Source organism: Salarias fasciatus, chromosome 11 (assembly GCF_902148845.1).
Source record: "Salarias fasciatus chromosome 11, fSalaFa1.1, whole genome shotgun sequence".
In the NCBI taxonomy this organism is placed as follows: domain Eukaryota; kingdom Metazoa; phylum Chordata; class Actinopteri; order Blenniiformes; family Blenniidae; genus Salarias; species Salarias fasciatus.
Genome location: NC_043755.1, coordinates 18,473,967 through 18,492,409, shown reverse-complemented (window position 1 = coordinate 18,492,409; position 18,443 = coordinate 18,473,967). Strand labels below are relative to the sequence as shown.

General features: G+C 43.2%; 1 protein-coding gene and 1 long non-coding RNA gene across 12 annotated transcripts in view; one reads left to right on the top strand and one right to left on the bottom strand.

Moving 5' to 3' along the window:
- rims2a (regulating synaptic membrane exocytosis 2a) overlaps nucleotides 1-18,443 on the top strand; it is a 140,468-nt gene that overhangs the window by 10,375 nt on the left and 111,650 nt on the right. For 8 of the 11 annotated variants that reach the window (XM_030102192.1, XM_030102191.1, XM_030102188.1 and 5 more), the window contains exons 3-5: nucleotides 11,722-11,754; nucleotides 12,657-12,749; nucleotides 17,584-17,794. In XM_030102192.1, coding sequence (XP_029958052.1) covers nucleotides 11,722-11,754; nucleotides 12,657-12,749; nucleotides 17,584-17,794 — 337 coding nt within the window. The remainder of the gene's footprint in view (nucleotides 1-11,721; nucleotides 11,755-12,656; nucleotides 12,750-17,583; nucleotides 17,795-18,443) is intronic. The other 3 variants (XM_030102194.1, XM_030102198.1, XM_030102197.1) reach the window with 1 other exon arrangement.
- On the bottom strand, nucleotides 726-18,124 carry LOC115396352 (uncharacterized). Its single transcript, XR_003932376.1, has 3 exons — nucleotides 18,112-18,124; nucleotides 3,201-3,205; nucleotides 726-792 (listed from the first exon to the last, which is right to left on the bottom strand). It is a non-coding gene; the product is annotated as an uncharacterized LOC115396352 (long non-coding RNA).

Below are 18,443 nucleotides of genomic sequence, written 5' to 3'. Positions count from 1 at the left end.
CGTGCACTCATCATATTGAGTTGTAACATTTGAACAAATCTGTCAACAATCTGTCAACCCAGACTTAACATAGACCATAAACCCATGTATTTTAAGTTGAATCTAAATAGTATTTGTTATTAAAACGTGGATGCTCCAAACGCCATCATTTTATTGTTGTAGAGCTAAATAAAGAGGCAGAGAAAAGACACACTCCTGGTTAAGAATTCAGATCCAGATTTAGATCCTGCATTTTGTGTGAACCTGAAAGAAAAGCATGTAAAATAATGAAAGACTGGATTTAAAAAAAAAAAAAGTACAATTGAACCATGACTGGTGAATCTGCCTCGCCCCAGATGCTTTCCTCTGTGTGTGAGCTGATAAATTTACAGGCGGTAGTTTACACAGGACGCTCTAATCTGTCCTTCCCGTCCCGTGTGTGTGTGTGTGTGTGTGTGTGTGTGTGTGTGTGTGTGTGTGTGTGTGTGCGTGCATGAGTGTGTGTGTGTTTGTGTGTCTGTCTGTGTTCTGCTCATTCAAGACTCAGCTGGTTGAAGCAGGTGCAAGCTGGTGACTCAACCACGTGCGTGCTGCCGAGCCGGTCCTTCAAATGCGCCTTTGTGTGACCCAAAACTCAACCCCATCCAGCGCTTTCTATCTATAAACAAACGCGGCCGCCCTGTATTTGTCTACCACACACACAAACAGGTAGTAAGCCCTGTGAAAGACACACACACTGGCTTCGCAGAGGCCCCACAACTAGACAGGCAGTAGAATTTATTACATAATAATTGGAGTAGTGATTCTGGTGGGCTCTTTTTCTTTAAATATTATTCCATGCATATTGTACGCTCACAGTAAAAATATTCTCTTTAAATGCTCTTGAGTGCCTTATTATTTTCCCCTGCTTTCCTTCGCGTTGCTCCCATGTGGCATCGTAATTCGCTCTTCTCACTCTCAAAAGGTTATTGTTTTTTTTCCCAGCAGGGATCATCAGGTCAGATGTTTAGCAGAATTACACTGCTGTACGTGTACAGTAGGGGCTGCAGATGCTGCTGCGCTGTAGGTAGATTACAGAAGCAGCCGACTGACATAAATAAGGGAGGATAAAGAGCAGCCGCTGCCGTGACGTCACTAATGCAGCCTTGGCCCTTATATAAGCCCACTGTTTGAGCACTACACACAGGCACTACTGTGTATCCCCCACTAGGACATACTGTACAACATATAGACTGCTGCTCACTCTGCCTAGGGCTGAAGGTGGCTTTGCGGGAGCTTTAAATGTATTATTCTAGAGATTCAGTATCTGTGTGCGTGTGCATCACGGGTTGCTGGGCTTGTGTAGTCTTGCATGCGCCACAGTGAACGTGGGAGCGAAAGAGGCCTTTTTTCATCCCCATCATCTGACGCTGATCAGGAGGGAGACACAGAGGGCCGATGGTGTGATCCTGGGATCGTGCTCCTCGACCGAAGTCTGATGGAGGATCTCCCTCTAATCCCTTAATATCACTCGTCCCACTGAGATACTGCTGCCATCGCCATGGTGATGGCTGTGATGGCCTGGATGCGTGGCGGTTGAACCGCAGAGGGGAGGGAGAGAGCGGGGGAGGAGCGTCGTGCTGCGGACACGTGGAAATCCTCCTTTGTGAAACGTAAATGCGATCATTTGAAGTAATATCTAAGGGCAGGCATTTAAAGCCACCAGGCACGAGGCCACGGGGGTGGGAGGGAGGCGCTCGCTGCAGACGTCGAGCAGAATCCGGCCGCCTTATCTCCGAGGGGGCGGCTGCTTGGACGGTTTGTTGGCCGGCCGGTTTTAAATCTGTGCAGAGAGGCGACTAATGCAAGGGAATCCTGTGATTTAGGACTTTCCAACAGCCACAGTGAAACAGATCTCTCCACCAGCAGACAGATGTCCAGAGCCATCAAGTTCAAGTTAATTTAACTCGTACAGTATTGTGCTCACATCTGTTGATTGGGACGAATGTGCCCGTCCTCACGCTGGTGCTATATCTGGCCTGTGCGGTATACGATGACTCGAGGTAACCGACACCAACAATCCAAGGTGTGCAGCATTACGTGGCATCTGCGGCAATATTTCAGCAGCATGCTGGGTGTTACCTGTGTGCAGGTGGGGTGATATCAGATTGCCCTCATCTGCCCGGGTGCGCCGCATACAGTTTAGTTAAGCAAGCTAATAGTGACGTGCTGTTGGGATGAATTGGGACAGGAAGGAATAGAGCAGGCTTGGCCAACAATAGGCAGAGTATCTATTACCTCGCTATTGTTAGCCATGGCTGGGCTATTATTAAAGCCCTCAGTGAGACACAGACAGCTGACTGCAGTTTCAGTGCAGCCCACCTACAGCTCCCATCCAGGAACAACAACATCCTGGGGAGCTTTTTCAGTCTGATTGAAGAAGCGACTGATGGGAGTTTGTGCAGAGTTTTGAATTGTGCCATTTATAAACGGAATAATCACGATTTTGAGTTATTTTTAATTCTCGCCATCAGAACTGACATATCCTGTCACAGACAACACTGAACGAACACAGAGGTTCAATTGAAGCAGAGTTAAATGTGTGTTCTTGTCATTAAAATTACAACATGTACTGATGAACCTGATCAAGTGTTTTTAAGTGTTCAGACCTTGTTCCTTGATGAAGCATCAGAAAAGAGGTATAACCAACAAACCTGTGTCTCTCAAGAGTTGAGTGAATGTCGGAGTAACAGCCTGTTAACCCTTCATGGTGCACTCATTGAAATACCATTTACATCATAAAATCTGTTGATGTGTGAAACTGAAGTAAATCAGATCGAGAAATGCCTAAATTTCCTTAAATACTGTAGGATATCACAGTATAATGTGTTATTTTCCAAAAAGTACTCAAAAGAGGAATTATTGCATGCATTTGGAATTTGTTAATATTTTGACAAAGGGTGCAAAAATTATTACTGTCACAAGATGGATGTCAGGCTTTATGTCAAGTAAAGGTCAGTGAAGTGCAAAAAGAGAAAAGGAACCTATGACAGTCCAGGGTATGACTACCACAGCAATGCATCAAGTTTGTTGTTGAGCTCTGTTGTAAGGTGCGGATGAAGTTGATATGAAAGGGAGAGTTAGAAAAAATGAAGTGTTTTTGTGTTCTGGTTAATGTGGTTTAAGTTGTGATGTGTTTAAGCTCAGTTTGGGGGCCTGGAAGTACTGTAAGAATGATCCACAAACTCTCTTATATTGCATGTATGATTTGTGAAGTAAATGATTTTTTTTTTCATCAGTCAGACAGGACATGATGTCTTTGAGCCTCTGGGTGTGGGTTGGTGGAGCAATGTTGTGGTGCTTTATCTGATTTTTACATTTTCAAATGGATATATAGGATATACAGGATATATATGAAGGACTTCTCTGGGTATGAATGTGAACCTGTCTAGACTGTATCGTGCCTTCACCTGAAATCAGCTGGGATTGGCTCCAACACATCTCAAAACTGAGTTGAATAAAATGGCATAAAACATGGATGGATAGTTAATGTTAGCAGTGCACAGTGCAACTTTACACTCAGGTTTCTAGTTTAAATGAATCGAGGACATTAGCTGATGGAGCTTTTTCTTTTCCAGCTCGTCAGCAGAAAAACCTCAAAACTTGGCTTTGGCCAATCAGAAAGCTGGAAGTACTTTCTGGCATTGTACACGCAGACAGACCGAACCACGTTCAGCTGTGCTTTCCTTGCGATTGGGTCAGTGCACGGGGTGGCGACCCAGCCGCTGTGAGGTTGAGTTTCTAGAATATTCCCGCTGGAGCTGTTGAGCCGCTCTCGGTAGGGCCCGTGACGTTGGCGTGGGACAATGTCAGCTGCCAAGAAAGTGCTGATGGCTGACATAATAAAACCTATCTGTGTCAAGACGAATAAAGCGGGCTGACAGGAGAAGCGGCCGAGGGATCGCGCCCGGAGCGGAACACGTTGGTGCGCACACCTTCACCAGTGCAAACAAGTACATATGTGCAAGAAGGCAAACATGATGTATCACCACCACTGACTAAACAGTGCTCATATCACTGCCACATGTTCCAATGAATGATAAAATGGCCGCGCGAAAGTGAATATTGTACATATGTTTCCTGTAAGCTCTTGCATGGAAATACACTTGTGAATGTGTGGGCTGCTGGGTGATTAGCTGACTCTTTGCCACTTGGAAATCTCACAGAAGGGAAGATATGGAGCAGCTCAATTGAATCCTGGCAGGTAATCTAAGGAAACAGATGGATTTTAGTTATATTTGGCAGCAGATTAGCCACTTCCCCGTTGCTCAGGAAAAAAAAAGAAAGAAAGAAAAAACTGCTCTTGCCAAGTCCTGTTTGACAATCTGAGTATTAGTTCTTGGTCAGGAGGTCTGGCTTGCTTGCTGTTAGATTGCCTATTCTGATGAGCGCGCCCCGTGGATTCAATCCTATCGGTGCTTTCTAAGGCCCAGCTGCGGTAACCAGCCAGCCCCCTCCACACCGAGGTGTGTGCCCTCTCACCGTCCCTCCTGCCCCGGCCTATCACACTGTGCCAGCGCCCCGTGCCAGAGGAAGTTATCAGCACTCTATCCCCTGCCCCTAATCCTCTCCGAGGTGGAGAAGTAGCACTTCTCCTGGCATTTATTGAAGAGGGAGAATGAACAGGTGTCTGCAGACCTAATCGTCTGCCTTTAAACGAGCTGCTATTTTTAGTGCGCGCTCTCCTTTTCTTGGAGATTTGCTGGTAATGTACAGTAGAGGTAGTACAGTTGGGGATTTCTGTTTAATACAGCCGGCAGGGATACTGTCGACATTGTCAGAGTCTGCATGTTGATTTCTCTTACTTCAGCAGGCTGAGGTGCAGCGACACACTCTTGTGGCGGATTTTACACTTTCAGCCGGATTTTTAAGTGGTAGTGTTTTTTTTTTCTTGCAAACATCTTTCATCTTGCTAACAGGTGTGAGCACTATTTAAAGCTGTTCTGCTCAATTTGGAGTAGCTCCACTAAATTATTAAACTAACTCAGCCCTCCTTCAAGCAACATAAAAGATGTGCAACTGTAAGTAACATGAGCATTAGCTCGTATCCAGAGTTCGTGTTAGTTTACCTTTGTTAGTGCTGCTGTCTGCACGCTGGTGGGTTTTCACAGCTGTTCTCCTTCTAACGGACCTCACATGATATACACTGCACCAACGTGAAATTGTATCGTATCTAAAAAGCAAGCAGACGTCCGGCCTCCCGTGAGAGTCGCCCCTCGGTCACTTGCGTCTGCGTGGCTTCAGTCAGACGGTATCCTCGTCTCCTGGCAGTACTGACCAGCAGGGATGGTGTTAATGTAGTTGGTATTTACCCACTGAGCCAGATTACTCCCTTATGATCCAATTATCACTCCGTCAGTAGTGGACTCAGAGGGGCTGCAGGATCACTGCTGAGCCACGAGATCCTCTAATCACACATTTTATCCTTTAGTCTAGATGCCAAGATGAAGACACATCTCACTAACATTTAAGGAAACAGTCTGGGGGTTTGTAGAATTTCATTGTGGGGTCTCTGCTGGGACAGAGCTTCAGCCTGTCCTGCACTCCGAAGGAGTGCAAAGACTCTAAATTAGGTGAAAGTACATGCAGAAACAGGGTCGATTCATCGAAGTTGCAGGGCTTAGGACAAGAGCTGATAGGAGGTGAGGAGAGGGGAACATGTGGTGAGACTGAGGGAGGAGCCTAAATGAGGCACACCTGGCACAGATAACACGTGAGGAGTGAGAGTCTGAAAAAGAAAAACCAACAGTATACTTGATGCCTTTCAAAGGACAAAAACTGAGCAAAGAGCAGAACAGGAGAGATTATAGCCAAGAAACAGCTGGATGATGTGTGAACTGATTGTTGACTCTGGTTGAGCCGTGGAAGCAAGGAGATGTGGTAGCTCTGAACACAGCCTGGGAGTCTGACCCTTTCCCATGAAGACACAGATAAGTTTCTGAACTGCCGAAGTTTTCCTCATCTTTCCTCTCCAGTCTCACACCACGTATCTGCCGCTTCACTGTCCCTGAAGCTCCCCAACTTGCTATTTCATCTGGGTTTTCTCCGATTTGCAGTAACTCCAAAGTTGTTCCCACATTTGACCGTCTGCATTGATGAACTGGCATTCCCTCATGGATGTACCTTCCCTTCAACCACCTGTCAGCTCATATATGTGATATGAGATAAATCACTGAAGTTGGAAAGTAGAACTAATAATTCGTCGTGAGCATAATGAAGTCAAAATAATCAGATGATCTGAAGTGTGAGACTGAGTGTGACAGTTTCACGCGAGCTATTTTAAAATAGGAACATCTAACTAGCACTTGATGTTATTCCTTTATTTTTGGATCCCAGCAAATAATATCTAAGGTGAAAACCCAGCTGCTCCCGGAGAAGCTGTGTCAAAACATTGACTCTGACGTAAAAGAATTATTAGAGGTGTAAAACATCACTGTAGTAAGTGCCGAAAGAGTCTTGAGTTGTGGTGTCCTTTTGAAGGATTTGCAATAAAAATGAGTGTTTTGGGTGTTTGAGCATCTTTTAGCAGTTCGTTTTTGTTTCCTGTCCTTTTCTGTCCCTCTCTTCTCTTCAGATGGTCTGTAGTAATGAAATCACCGGTATCTCCATAAACTGCTCAGGTTCTCCTCGCAGCTTTCTGTTGCTTGTACAGTAGGACCAGCTTCCATGCAAACGGCACTTTCCTTAACTATTTTAATCTGTCGTTGTGTTGTTTGCTTATTCAGGATGTGTTGGTAGAGTGGGTGTTCTTGAATCCCAAGATTGGCAGTTTGATTCCCATCAAGCACCTTGTGTGTCAAAGTGTCCTTTGGCGTTACACTGCAGTTCCTCCCAATAGTTGGGGATGCATGGCGTTTGTCTTGGATGGTGTGTGTGTGTGTGTGTGGGTGTATGTAATTGGTGTTGAGACTGCTCACATACTAAAACAATTAAGTAAATTGTACTTATTTATGGTAAATAAATTTACCATGTATTCTCTTTTTTTTTTTTGTTTATTCTCTGAAGTGCTCCAGTTGCACTCACCACTGGTTTCCTGTTTTGTAAAATAAAATAAAAAAAAAAAAAACTGGAATATAAAAAAAAAAATATCTCACATAAATAAGAGCTAAATGTGAATGAGATAGCACTGACAACAGAGCTGTAACACAGTTTTCATCCAAGGCCTTATTTGGAGAAAATGCGATGCTGCTGCTTTTTGAAGGGCTCAGTTTCACTGTTCTTCACTGAGCCAGCAATCAGAATGCCAGTCAGCTGAAAGAACAGCTATTCGTGATGGGTCTGCATATTTGATGGTTGTGCTGGCCTTTAATATACTATGCTCAAATAATCGGGACTTCTTCAAAAGTCAAAAATAGGTGGAGGGTATTTATAAGATGTTTTTTTTAACTCTGACACTGATCAGCTGATTTGGATGCAACAACCTTGGAAATTTGTCTGAAAGTCTGAGCTGAAAGCACAATGTGATTCATTTCAAATCCAGTGTGGTGCTGCACAAATACTGAAACCTATGCCAGTGGTTTCTTATCGATGGAACTATCAGCTTAAATACTGTGATGTTTTTCTTAGGACAGTTTTCAAAGCCCCGTTTTGTCATGCATCTTGATTCTCTGCGTCTGTGACACAGAAACCACATCCAAATCAACTCACTGTGTATTTTCTAGTGCAGGGGCAGCCGACCTGGTGCCTGAAGGCACATGGCGGTCCGCAGGGACCTTGTGAGTAACCCACAGGGCATGTTTTAAAAATAGCAGTCAGTACAAACAGGATTTGAAAATGTGAGGGATTGACTTTCAAAATGTGTCTTTAAAGTTTGTACAGAAGTGATACATGGGTAATTTCAGACGCAACGTCACACAATTTTGTTCTTAGTCACTGAAATCTATGACTGAATGATCTATGTCAGAATGTTAAAAATAATCTAATGTATGTGTTAATGTCTCCTCCCTCAAAAAATCCCCCCCCATAAGATTCAATGTGAAGTTAAACTTAAATGATTAACACAAAAATAAAGTGCTGACCAACATGGAAAATCAATAACTTCAATGCAGTTATATTTAAAAATCCATGGAGCTTCTCTCTGAACAACATGTCATTAATTTCATCTTAAAGTGAGAGCTCAATAAATGCAAATAATTCCCATTGTGTTGTATCTGGGAACTAGTTTAGACCACAGTTCAAGCAAAAGCAAACATTTTTTTCACTTGTTTAACTGTCTTTTGTTCATTGCACAATGACCTTGGGTGTCTTGAACTGCGCTGATAAATAAAACGTATTATTATTACATGATCAATGTCGCCTTCTCAGAAATACAGTTAGTAAATATATTAATCAAAGTTTTAACTAGAAGTGAACTGTAAGTTTGCAGCAACCCTTTTTGTGACTCAGTTGTGCATAAAATACCTTTTGGTCTGAGGAAGGTTGCTGACCTCCTGCTCCAGTAACTCTTATTGCAGCACGGCTGTCCACTAGAGAGCAGTGTAGCACCAGTCATCATCCAGCGCGAGCTCAACGCCGCTGACGCAGAGTAGGAGGAAACCAAAACACAGAGCAGCATAAGAGACCAAAAATAACTGCAGAATGTGACTGCTTCAAACTATAAACTCCCCCCAAAAAAACCCGCAAAGCTATTCTTAACTCAGCTGCTGCACGTGAGTGTTTTCTCCTGTGTGCATCCACAGGATGCAGAGCACAGGTTGAAGAGATAAAAAGAAAAAATAGTTGATCTGCCCCACAGGGGCCTCCTCCTCCTCCTCCTCCTCCTCCTCCTCCTCTTCCTCAGCAGCAGCAGCCAGGACACTAAATACGTCACTTGTGACATTTTACACTCACTCATTTTACGGCCCCCATGTCAAATAATACACTGCGCTCATTCACACAAGGGTACAGTACACACACAGCAGGACATGCGCATACGGGCACACACACACACACACACACACACACACACACACACACACACACACACACTCACAAATGCATAGACAGGCACACAAACGCACACACTCTGCCCGGCAGCCGTCCAGGCAGGCAGGCGAGCAGGCAGCAGGCTCCATCAGATAAATATGAGGCTTGTAATGCGACCACAGAGACGGGGCTGATGGGATCAATAAAGAACGGCGCTGCAGGTCATCGGGAGAACACAGCGAGAGGATAAATATGGACTGGCTCATTGGAAAACAGAGCAGCGAGACTGATGGGTACATAGGACTATATCTTCTCTCGTGTGTTCTGTCACCCCTCTGACACAGATCAGACAGACAGATTTCTTGAGCTGAACTCTTTCTGAGCTAGACTACCGGCAGGCTGCTTTTCTGTGTTCTGACGCTTTGAGCAGGATGCTGAGGAGTATAGGCTGGATATGTCGGAGTTCAATACAGCGGACATCGATTTAAAGAGCACAGCATGAGTTTTCTTATGAATTTTGTCACTTAATTGTTTTTGGCTGTTGGATAAAAGTTGAAGAGCAGTGATCCAAACTGGGTGTATTTAGTTAAAATAGTTGGTTTTCTTGTTGATTTTAAACTAACTTTATTGAATTTTTTTTTTTGTTCAAAATGTATTCTAAAGATAAAAAAACAAAAAAGTAAAAACATTTTTCTTTAACCTGGCTTCACTGCAAAATATAAATCTATGCGTGTATTTACTCTAGAATTCATGTGTGTCACTATATATTTACTTTAAGCATCAAAAACTAGGATGTTTAAGTGGTTAAAGGAGTTGCCCTTTCCAGTCTTTCTTTTTAAATAAATATGTCTGAGTCTCATCAGAAATTACATAAAACAAACCAGATACTTTTATTAAACTGTGTCAAACAATCTTCATCGCTGGCCCTTGTCGCTATGACACACTTTCAGTGGGAAGTTTTAATATCATACAGTGTGAAAAACAGCCTGTGGAGCACTTTCAATGCAATTTAAATGACAAAAAGTGATAATTTGGTGGCACATAAAGGTCATAGAAATCATCCCAACTATTGCCTGAGACAAACACATTAAATAGTGACGACGAAGCTCATGTATTTATTGACTGATGTAAAAATCTGACGTGTTAACATTAGTTTATGCTTCCAGGCATTAAATAATATCAAGCAAAATCTAAGTGACACATTTTGTCTCACACAGCTATATAAAGCTGTCAACAGCTGGTTACGTGCTCAGAATCAGTGCTGATCAGGTGTGTGAAGCTCTGACGCGTGACTCCGAGCTGCAACCTGCGTCTGTTTTGCTTGAAGTGAAATTTGTTCTGAAACCAGGAATGAGCGGCTGACTTGAGCAGCAGATGCGAAACCCTCATGTTCTGCTGCGTGTGTGTTTTCCTCGGTTCTTCTGGGTAGATGTGTGTATGCGGTTAAAGTGGAGGCTTTGCATGTTGTGCGATGCTGCAGACGCCAGGTGTAACGCTCTGCTTTTAGGTTCCGGCCTCTTTTTGGTAATTGAGAAGGATGATTGTATCTGATACAGCATGTTGCTAAAGGGAAAGTGAAAGATTTCTGCTTTTTGACGATTTATAGACCGGAGTTCAGTTGTTACACACATCCTCTTCACGTTGCTTCGATGCTTAGATATAGCTGGAGGAAAAATCTTCATCAAATGATGACATACAGAGATCCGATTAGACTTAACAAAAGGAACAGGGGGCAAATATTTCTTTGTCCAAAGACTGTAATATTGCAGTTGTTGGAGATTTTCCAAAACATTTTTAACGACATTCATTTGTTGTGATGAAATATGCATATGCAGTGAAAGCCATGAAGTAATCAGCCAAATTTAAAATCCCTACATAAATGAGAGGCGCAAAACTTCAACATTTCACAGGTTCCAAAAAATGCCTTTTCTCCCTTTCTCTCACAGCCATACATTTTATCAACCACACAATGTAAATGTCCCCAGATTTCAAAATAAATGCATCCATTTTCCATCCCAGGTTTTCTTTAGCTGACGATCACCCGCTGAAGTTACGTCATGTTCAGAGCCGGTTTCAGATAGGATGCAAAGACGAGTTATATTTCAGATTGAAAGGATCTGACTGGAAGAGTCATATATTGCCCATAAATCATAACAAACAAACCAAAACTGTCAAGAAACCCCTATTCAACCAGTAATGACTTCTGGGTGTGAGACTAGTGTGTGTGGTGTGAGAGTTGAGTGACTGGAGGGATGTGAAGGGATGAAAATCCTCTCACACTTTGAAAACTCCTGGTGTAAATTTTATAAAGTATTCCTGTTGCTGTGATTCAGCAGTGTCTGAAATCTGAATGGCACTCTACTGGACTGCTCTGTTTCCCAGTTATCTTTGTGAAGGTTTGTCTCTCCTTCTCAGCTGATTGGTTGATTTTCGCTTCTCTTAGATCTCCTTCTTTTAGCTGTTAAACTTCACCCTAAAGGTACATTTGCATCTCGATGCAGCCTCTTGCTCTTGCGTTTCCCACATGAAGCTATTGTTTTGTTTTTAATTGAAGCCGTCATACTTATCTCATGTCTCATCCATAAAGTTATCCTCACTGCCATTTTTTTTACCTTGCTGCCTGTTGTCATCTCCATCATTTGCATCATTCTGAGTATTAATGTTGGAGTTTTGTTTAATGTCAACACCATTGCCAGTTTGTTGTGTCTTTTAGGTTGTTTTTTTTTTCTTCTTCCATCTTTCTGTTCTGTATGCACTGAGTTTGTGCACACCTTTTTTTTTTTATTTTTTATGTTTTAGGATCAAAGAAGAACCAAAGCCTCAGCCGGCACAGTAAGTAAACTGCATTACCCAGAGTGCTCCGGGCTTTGACACTTCTTCCTGTTAGTGGGTGCTGTGTGCTTCATGTGGCTTTCTCCTCTTTGTCATGGGGAAAAAAAGAAAAAAGAAAATGTCATTGATGTGATGGAGGGCTGTTTCTAAACTTGATTCATGCATTTTGCAGCAGTTTTTCGGTATTTTACGGTATAGGAACACCGAATGACTAGATTGTTGAACTCTGCTGACTTCCATGACATCAATGACAACAGCTTTTCCTTTCTACCAGCTTCTTTTAAAGCCAGGCCCTCAGACCCCTTTGCTCCTTGTCCCTGATTTCTGACTGGCTGCCCATCTCCATCCTGTGTATCATCTGCACTCTGGTTGGCTTTTGCAGCCTCGTAGTTTGACTCCGAGTGTGGACGAGATGCACCTGTCCCGCTTCACTGTACTGTAGCTGCATTCTGGATTGAATCTACCTGTAGGACTAACCGGTGTGACAACCTGACCCCTTTACTGCTCCGACAAGTCAATACACTTCTGTTCCCCTCCGCTGAGCATTTAATGCAGCTCTCATTTCCATTGGCTGCAGAGCTTTCCTGCTTTTTCTCTCTCTCCCTCTTCTTTAGATTTGTCTGTATCTTCTCTCCATCCTCTTCTATCTTTCTCCCTGTATTTCTGACACTGTGTCTGGTTGTCAGTGTTCCACTAATCGCCGCTCTGCCCGTGTCCCGGCCTTTTCCCCTCTCTCTCTCTCTCTCTCTCTCTCTCTCGTTCTGGTTATAGTGAATGTCCCCGCTATTGTTCACCACCGCAGAAACTGACCTGATTCCTCAAAAACCCTTTCCAGGACAGATTGTTTTTCTCCCTTGATGACTCATTGCGATGTTGCAGTCACACTTTGCTTATTTGAACAGGTGGTTTCCCTTTAGTGGGATCACTGAGCTGGTAAATAATGTTCTTCAGCCCCAGCAAAAGTCCCAAAATGACAAGGAGCCAGAGCCAGAGCCGTAAGTAACAGCACAGATCCCTCTCTGATCTCCTCCCAGCAGACACACACACACTCAGACATGATGGTGAGGAAAGCGGCTGCGCAAAAAAAAAAAAAAACGCAAAGACCCTAGTTTGTGCATGTGGCTGAGGGAAAAACAGAGAAAAAGTGGTGAGATTTGCTCTTTTATCAGATTGGAGGTGTGTGGCAGGAGAGTCACGGTGGATTTCACTTTTATTATTGTATTGACGACATGTGCGGGGCAAAAGAAGTCATGATAGTCCGAACTTATCAAAACTCAACCACACAACTATGTGCCTATGTGAGTTCTCGTTTGTCCATTTAGCAGTCTTTGGAAATTGAAATTGAGTCAGGACAGCTGGACTTGGTCGTATGTCTTGGAAGCTGTTCAGTTCCTTAAGGCATCATCTTTTCATGGCGGGCTCGTCTAAAGCAGACGGCATGTTAGCATTTGTGGACTTTAGAATATTTGATTTATGGTCAGATTACTGTCAGAGTGTCAGTAATACCAGTGTTATTAATATTTCAACCGGTGTGTCAGTAAGCCATAAGATATGGCAACTAATCCCAAAGGCCTGAAACGTGCGTACACAGGGAGCGCACATCCATGAATTGTGATAATAAAGAGCCTGTTTTAACCTTGTAAACCTGTCCATACCACAGTCACTGGAAAGATTATTAAAACAGTAGTCAAAAGGAACACTGAGCTTTTTCCAGATTAAACAATCTGTTCAACTTGTGTGTCAAGTCCGATGTGTTTCTAATGCTGTGGAGCACAGCCCTTTTTTTCTGTGACGATTTCCCAGATTAATTCTAAAACATGGTTATGGACACCCTCTCTGATCAATGATTTGCCAAAAACATTACAGTGAATCTAAACAATGGCACAAAAACTCCAACAACCAACATAGTAATGCAGGAGCTTTCAAATAAAACAAGAAGGGGAGTTTCCCATGTCTGCTCTAGATTTTATCTACCTTGAACATTACACACCAATTACAAAACAGCCAAATAAAGCTGGTAAAACCAAACAAAAAAAAGTTTTGAGCATTGATGCTGCTCTTTTTTTCTCCTATTTTATTTTTTTTTTAATCAAAATCAAGATTGGAAGATTCTTAATTGGTTGAAAGCCTGCTTAAAAATGACAATAATTAAATAACTGTAGTTTCCTTGCTGATCTGTTGTGATGTATGCAGGTCTGTGGATGCTGGTCTTAATCTGGTCCAATATTAGTTTGCCCCACCGTGAGAGAAACTAAATATGAGTCCTTGAAAGGCGAGATGAATCCAGGAGTCCCTTGTTTGATACTTTGATATAATTGAATTTTAGATTACCTGAAGTTGTTTCAGGTGTTGACCTTGCAGTGTTAACATATTAACGTTTACAGAGAGGTTAAAATTCAGCTCCGATTGTCTGTGACAGCAGAGAAATCCAGAGGCTTGTCCGGTGCTTGTAGTTGAGCCTCGCCGTTGATATGTGGAGTCTGTCATATGTCCAAGAGAGGGGCTCGGGTTACGAGCTGTGTGTAGCCGCTCTGGTGTGGCCCAGAGGTAAGAGAGCTCCGATACGCTAGCATGAGATGGGACAATGAGCAGCGTATGATTACTCGTCAGCAGCGTCACCTACATCTGACCGTGTTCGACAGAAGAAGCAAACCCTGCGGAGGGAGGAGGGGGCTGCGTACCAGCTGCCCGCTGCCACGCGAATCCCCTCTTTACCCCCCTGTTTGTTCAGTTTTCTTTATCATGCTTTATTCAGGGACTCTTTTAATGTATGTACTTCTCCTTCTTGCCTGTCGCGTCGTTTGTGAGGCCTTCATTAACTCATTCGTCTCTGTATGCCGTTCAGAATGAACGTATTCGTTGGTGATGACACATGAATGTAGCAGCTTTAAAATAGTTATTCGCGTAGAGTTTAACTTTCTTTGGAAGAGGTGGTTTGGCATTCATTTTGGAAGTGACCTTACAGTCTTTCATGGGCTAAAACTGAGAGCTTGTTTAATGAATCTAAGGAGAGATTAAGTGAGAATAAAGTGTGATTGTTTGCAGTCTCCTCTTCAGGGAAAGCAAGTGGCTTTACCGCTCATATCATTTACTCCATCAGCCTTATCGGGCCCTCTTGTCAGAAAATGAGATTTTGTGGGATCTGTTAAACAAGGCTACATGCTAATCTCTGCTTGGTAAACACACAAAGGCTGTGACACAATTAGCCCTTTAATCCTTCAGTAGGTGCACCGAGGGGCATGCCCACGGCACTCCGTCTGATGTCGGGGTTGCACAGAGACTCCAACCCTGCGACCGTCCGGGTCTCGGGGTGGCAGCATGCGCGGCGTTTACATTTGGGCTCCAAAGGCCTGGTCGTGGGTGAAGGAAGCACGTTTATCTCAAACGCAGAGCTGTGTGTGGTAAAAGGATAGCGCTGCTCAATAATTCACAAGTGCTAATGAATGTTGCAGGGGATATGTGGGGCGAAACCAATTCTAATCGCCATATTATGAAGTCAGCCCAGTGTTTAGTTTCCAAGGAGACGCTCAATTGACATGTGTCATACAAAATGCATGTGAAGAGTCCACGCCGGGTTTTTTTCAGTAGCCTCTCAGGGCTTGTTAGGAGCGAAGGGGCTACTGTACAAGATCAGGTGTTGTGTATCGGTATGAGGCCATCTATAGGGCACAAACAGTAACACAATAGACTGACACGTGCTTCCTGGAAGGTGGGCTCTGCCGTGCAGCAGCAGCAATGATTACCTGCTGCTAAAACAGCAAAGGAATATTAATTGTTTCTATTGGTGATGCTGTTATCTAACAGTATGGCTCTAGAGTGTTCTCAGTCTCACCTTACAACTGTCCTGATATAGAAACACAGGTGCAAATGATTCATTAAACGCAGGGGAACCTGAGAAAGTGGAATTAAGTGTTGTTCTTAAACTTGCAAAGCAAATTTGATACCCACCCCCTGTGTTTCAGAAGAGGTGTGGATTCAAAGGAGGAGCTCAGCTCTGAAACTTCTGAGGTCATGGTGTCTGCTTTTCCTTTCAATATCGCACGCAGCTTAGGCGATATCACTTAGTCAGCTGAGAGCAGAGGCGTGTTGTGGAAGTGTGATTTAGAGAAAGAAAAACAAGCCGCAATTCAGGCACTGATTCAGGCAACGAGGCTGCTGACAGCCTACACTGCCAGGAATGTGCATTTATCTGCCTGTTGGTCTAAAAAAAAACCAGGCTGGGTTTGAAAATCAGTGAAATGAACCGATATGCTCACAAAGATGAACTTATCTCAATCGTGAAGTTTCAACTATGAACTTCTCAAGATGGTCAGTTTTAGAATCAAGGTCACCTTAACATCAGGAAAACAGAAATGCACAAAAATGTTTACATTCTTTGAAATATCTTTGCAATGCAACAGATGCAAGCACGGTTGACCACATTTTGGAACAAAAACCTCAATAGACTCTTAATTAGGTGGATTTTAACCTGTTGTGTGCCGTTATGTTTGGCACTCTCACTCACTTCACAGTGGGAATATCCGTTTGGAGTTTGGGAGGAGTTTGCATGTTCCCCGTGCGTGTTTGTGGGTTTTCCTTAAAATGCTCTGGTAGTCTCCCACAGTGAAAAGACCTGCATATTGGGTGTGGGTGGTTTAAAAGAGGTTAAGAGAAGCTCGTGCTCGGAGGGCCTTCAGGTTGTTTGTCTCACTGTCTCTGCTCTGTGATGGACTGGCGACCCGTCCAGACTGCATCCTGCTTCAGTCAGCTGCATTCCACCGGAGTCAGCTGGGATCTGCTCTTGAGCTTTGAAATTTAGATTGAATTCAATTGTTACAGACATACTGAACGATTCAGTACGCAAATAAAGAAAATGTCCAGAATGACAAGGTAATGTGCGTCTACATGAAATCAGATGCTAAAAGCTAAATGCAGGTTAACATATTACTTCAAGTCACTTAGTTTGTTGCGTTGCTCAACTTGTCTCGACCTCCAAACGAGTCACGAGACCAAACACATCAAGATTAATCATGAACTGAAATGTAAGTTAATGACAAACAGATTAGCTTGCGCTGCTTACCGTGCTATTGATCACTAGAAATACAGTCACTGCTAACATTGAGTGGTGATATTTCATTTCCATCTATTATGCACTGAGAGGTTTGCAGTCTTATCGATAAAGAACAATAAGTCAGGCGATTTTTATTCCAACTAATAATAATGTGATGAACTGCGCGCGCTCAGTCACAGACACTGCTGTTTGTCGGCCTGCAGCCTTAATCCTCATGGATTGTGTTGTTTTTGTTGCTTATTCATAAATAGAGAGATACAAACCCTGAGGGGTATTTTTGGAATATTACAGGAGGTGCATGAGAATCGTCACGTGTAATTTCTGAAATCACTACGATTGCTGTTTCTGAAAAAGAATGCTGACCTTGTTGGAGAAAGTTTGTGGATTTCATCATTTGGAATGTTTCAATGTGGTTTTTACATATATCTGTCATAAATAAAATCGTTATCACACAGTTTTCAATCTTGTTTTTAGAAATGTTTGGCACAGGTCAGATACTGTCACTGTCATAAATAATTATTGCAGTGGTGTTGCATTGGTAAGCTGAGTTACTAAAACCAGTACTGTCTGCAAAAACTGACTCCCCATTGAAACTTTATGTGCATTTGTTGGGTGACAGGCTCACTCAGGTACTGTATATGAGTATTTTAAAACCTAATTTTGTCATGCATTGCAAATAATCAATTTGATATTGTCCCATGTTGTTTTCAAATTGCCCCTGTGTAAATAAATGGATTTTCCACTTTCTAACTTTTTCTCCTTTACTTCTTGGCTTGCAGGAAGTTGCACCAGCAGTTTGAGTCGTATAAGGACCAGGTCAAGAAGATGGGCGATGAGACTAAGCAGGCTCAGGACCAGAAGAGCGAAGCCCCAATCTGCGGGATATGCCACAAAACCAAGTTTGCCGATGGCTGTGGCCACCTCTGTTCATATTGCCAAACGAAATTCTGTGCTCGGTGCGGAGGACGAGTGTCTCTGCGGTCAAATAAGGTAACACCGGCTCACATGCTTGGTACTATCCGTTTATAAGGACACACACACACACACACACACACACACACACGCTGGTGCCCCGCCCTCGGGCGAATGTCTCCCTACGCTACAATTTGAAATCCAAGGTTATGAAACGTTGCAGTGAAATCATAATCTGGGAATTGAGCCAACAGTGTCTCTAATGGCAACTAATGTTTTTCAGATTATCAACATGCACTCCACTCGGAGAGTCAGTGCTGGCCTTTGTTCTAATTCTCTTCTCTCTGATGTGTTGATTCACAGATGCAGGTTTTTGTCTTCATGTTTACTGTTACTTACAGTTGTTCAGTTTCACCACTGGAGGGAACTGTTCCTCCTTTTCTCTTCCCACAAAGAAACCTGACGTCTGTTTTTTTGTGTCTTGTGGCACTCCGGTGCCTAAGTAACCTCCGTAAAATCCTCCCCACAGAATAAGCCAAAGCTTTTAGTATTAGACTGCTTAAATTTGAGTCATGAGCATGAGTGTTTTTATGTGATGCTGTCCAATCCTTTGCTGTTGGAGTGTGTGACGGTGCTACCAGGACCTACTAATGCCACTCACAATCTCTGTATCTCTCCCTCTTTCCTGCTGTTTTCCCCCTCACCCCATCTGTCTCCCAATTTTTTC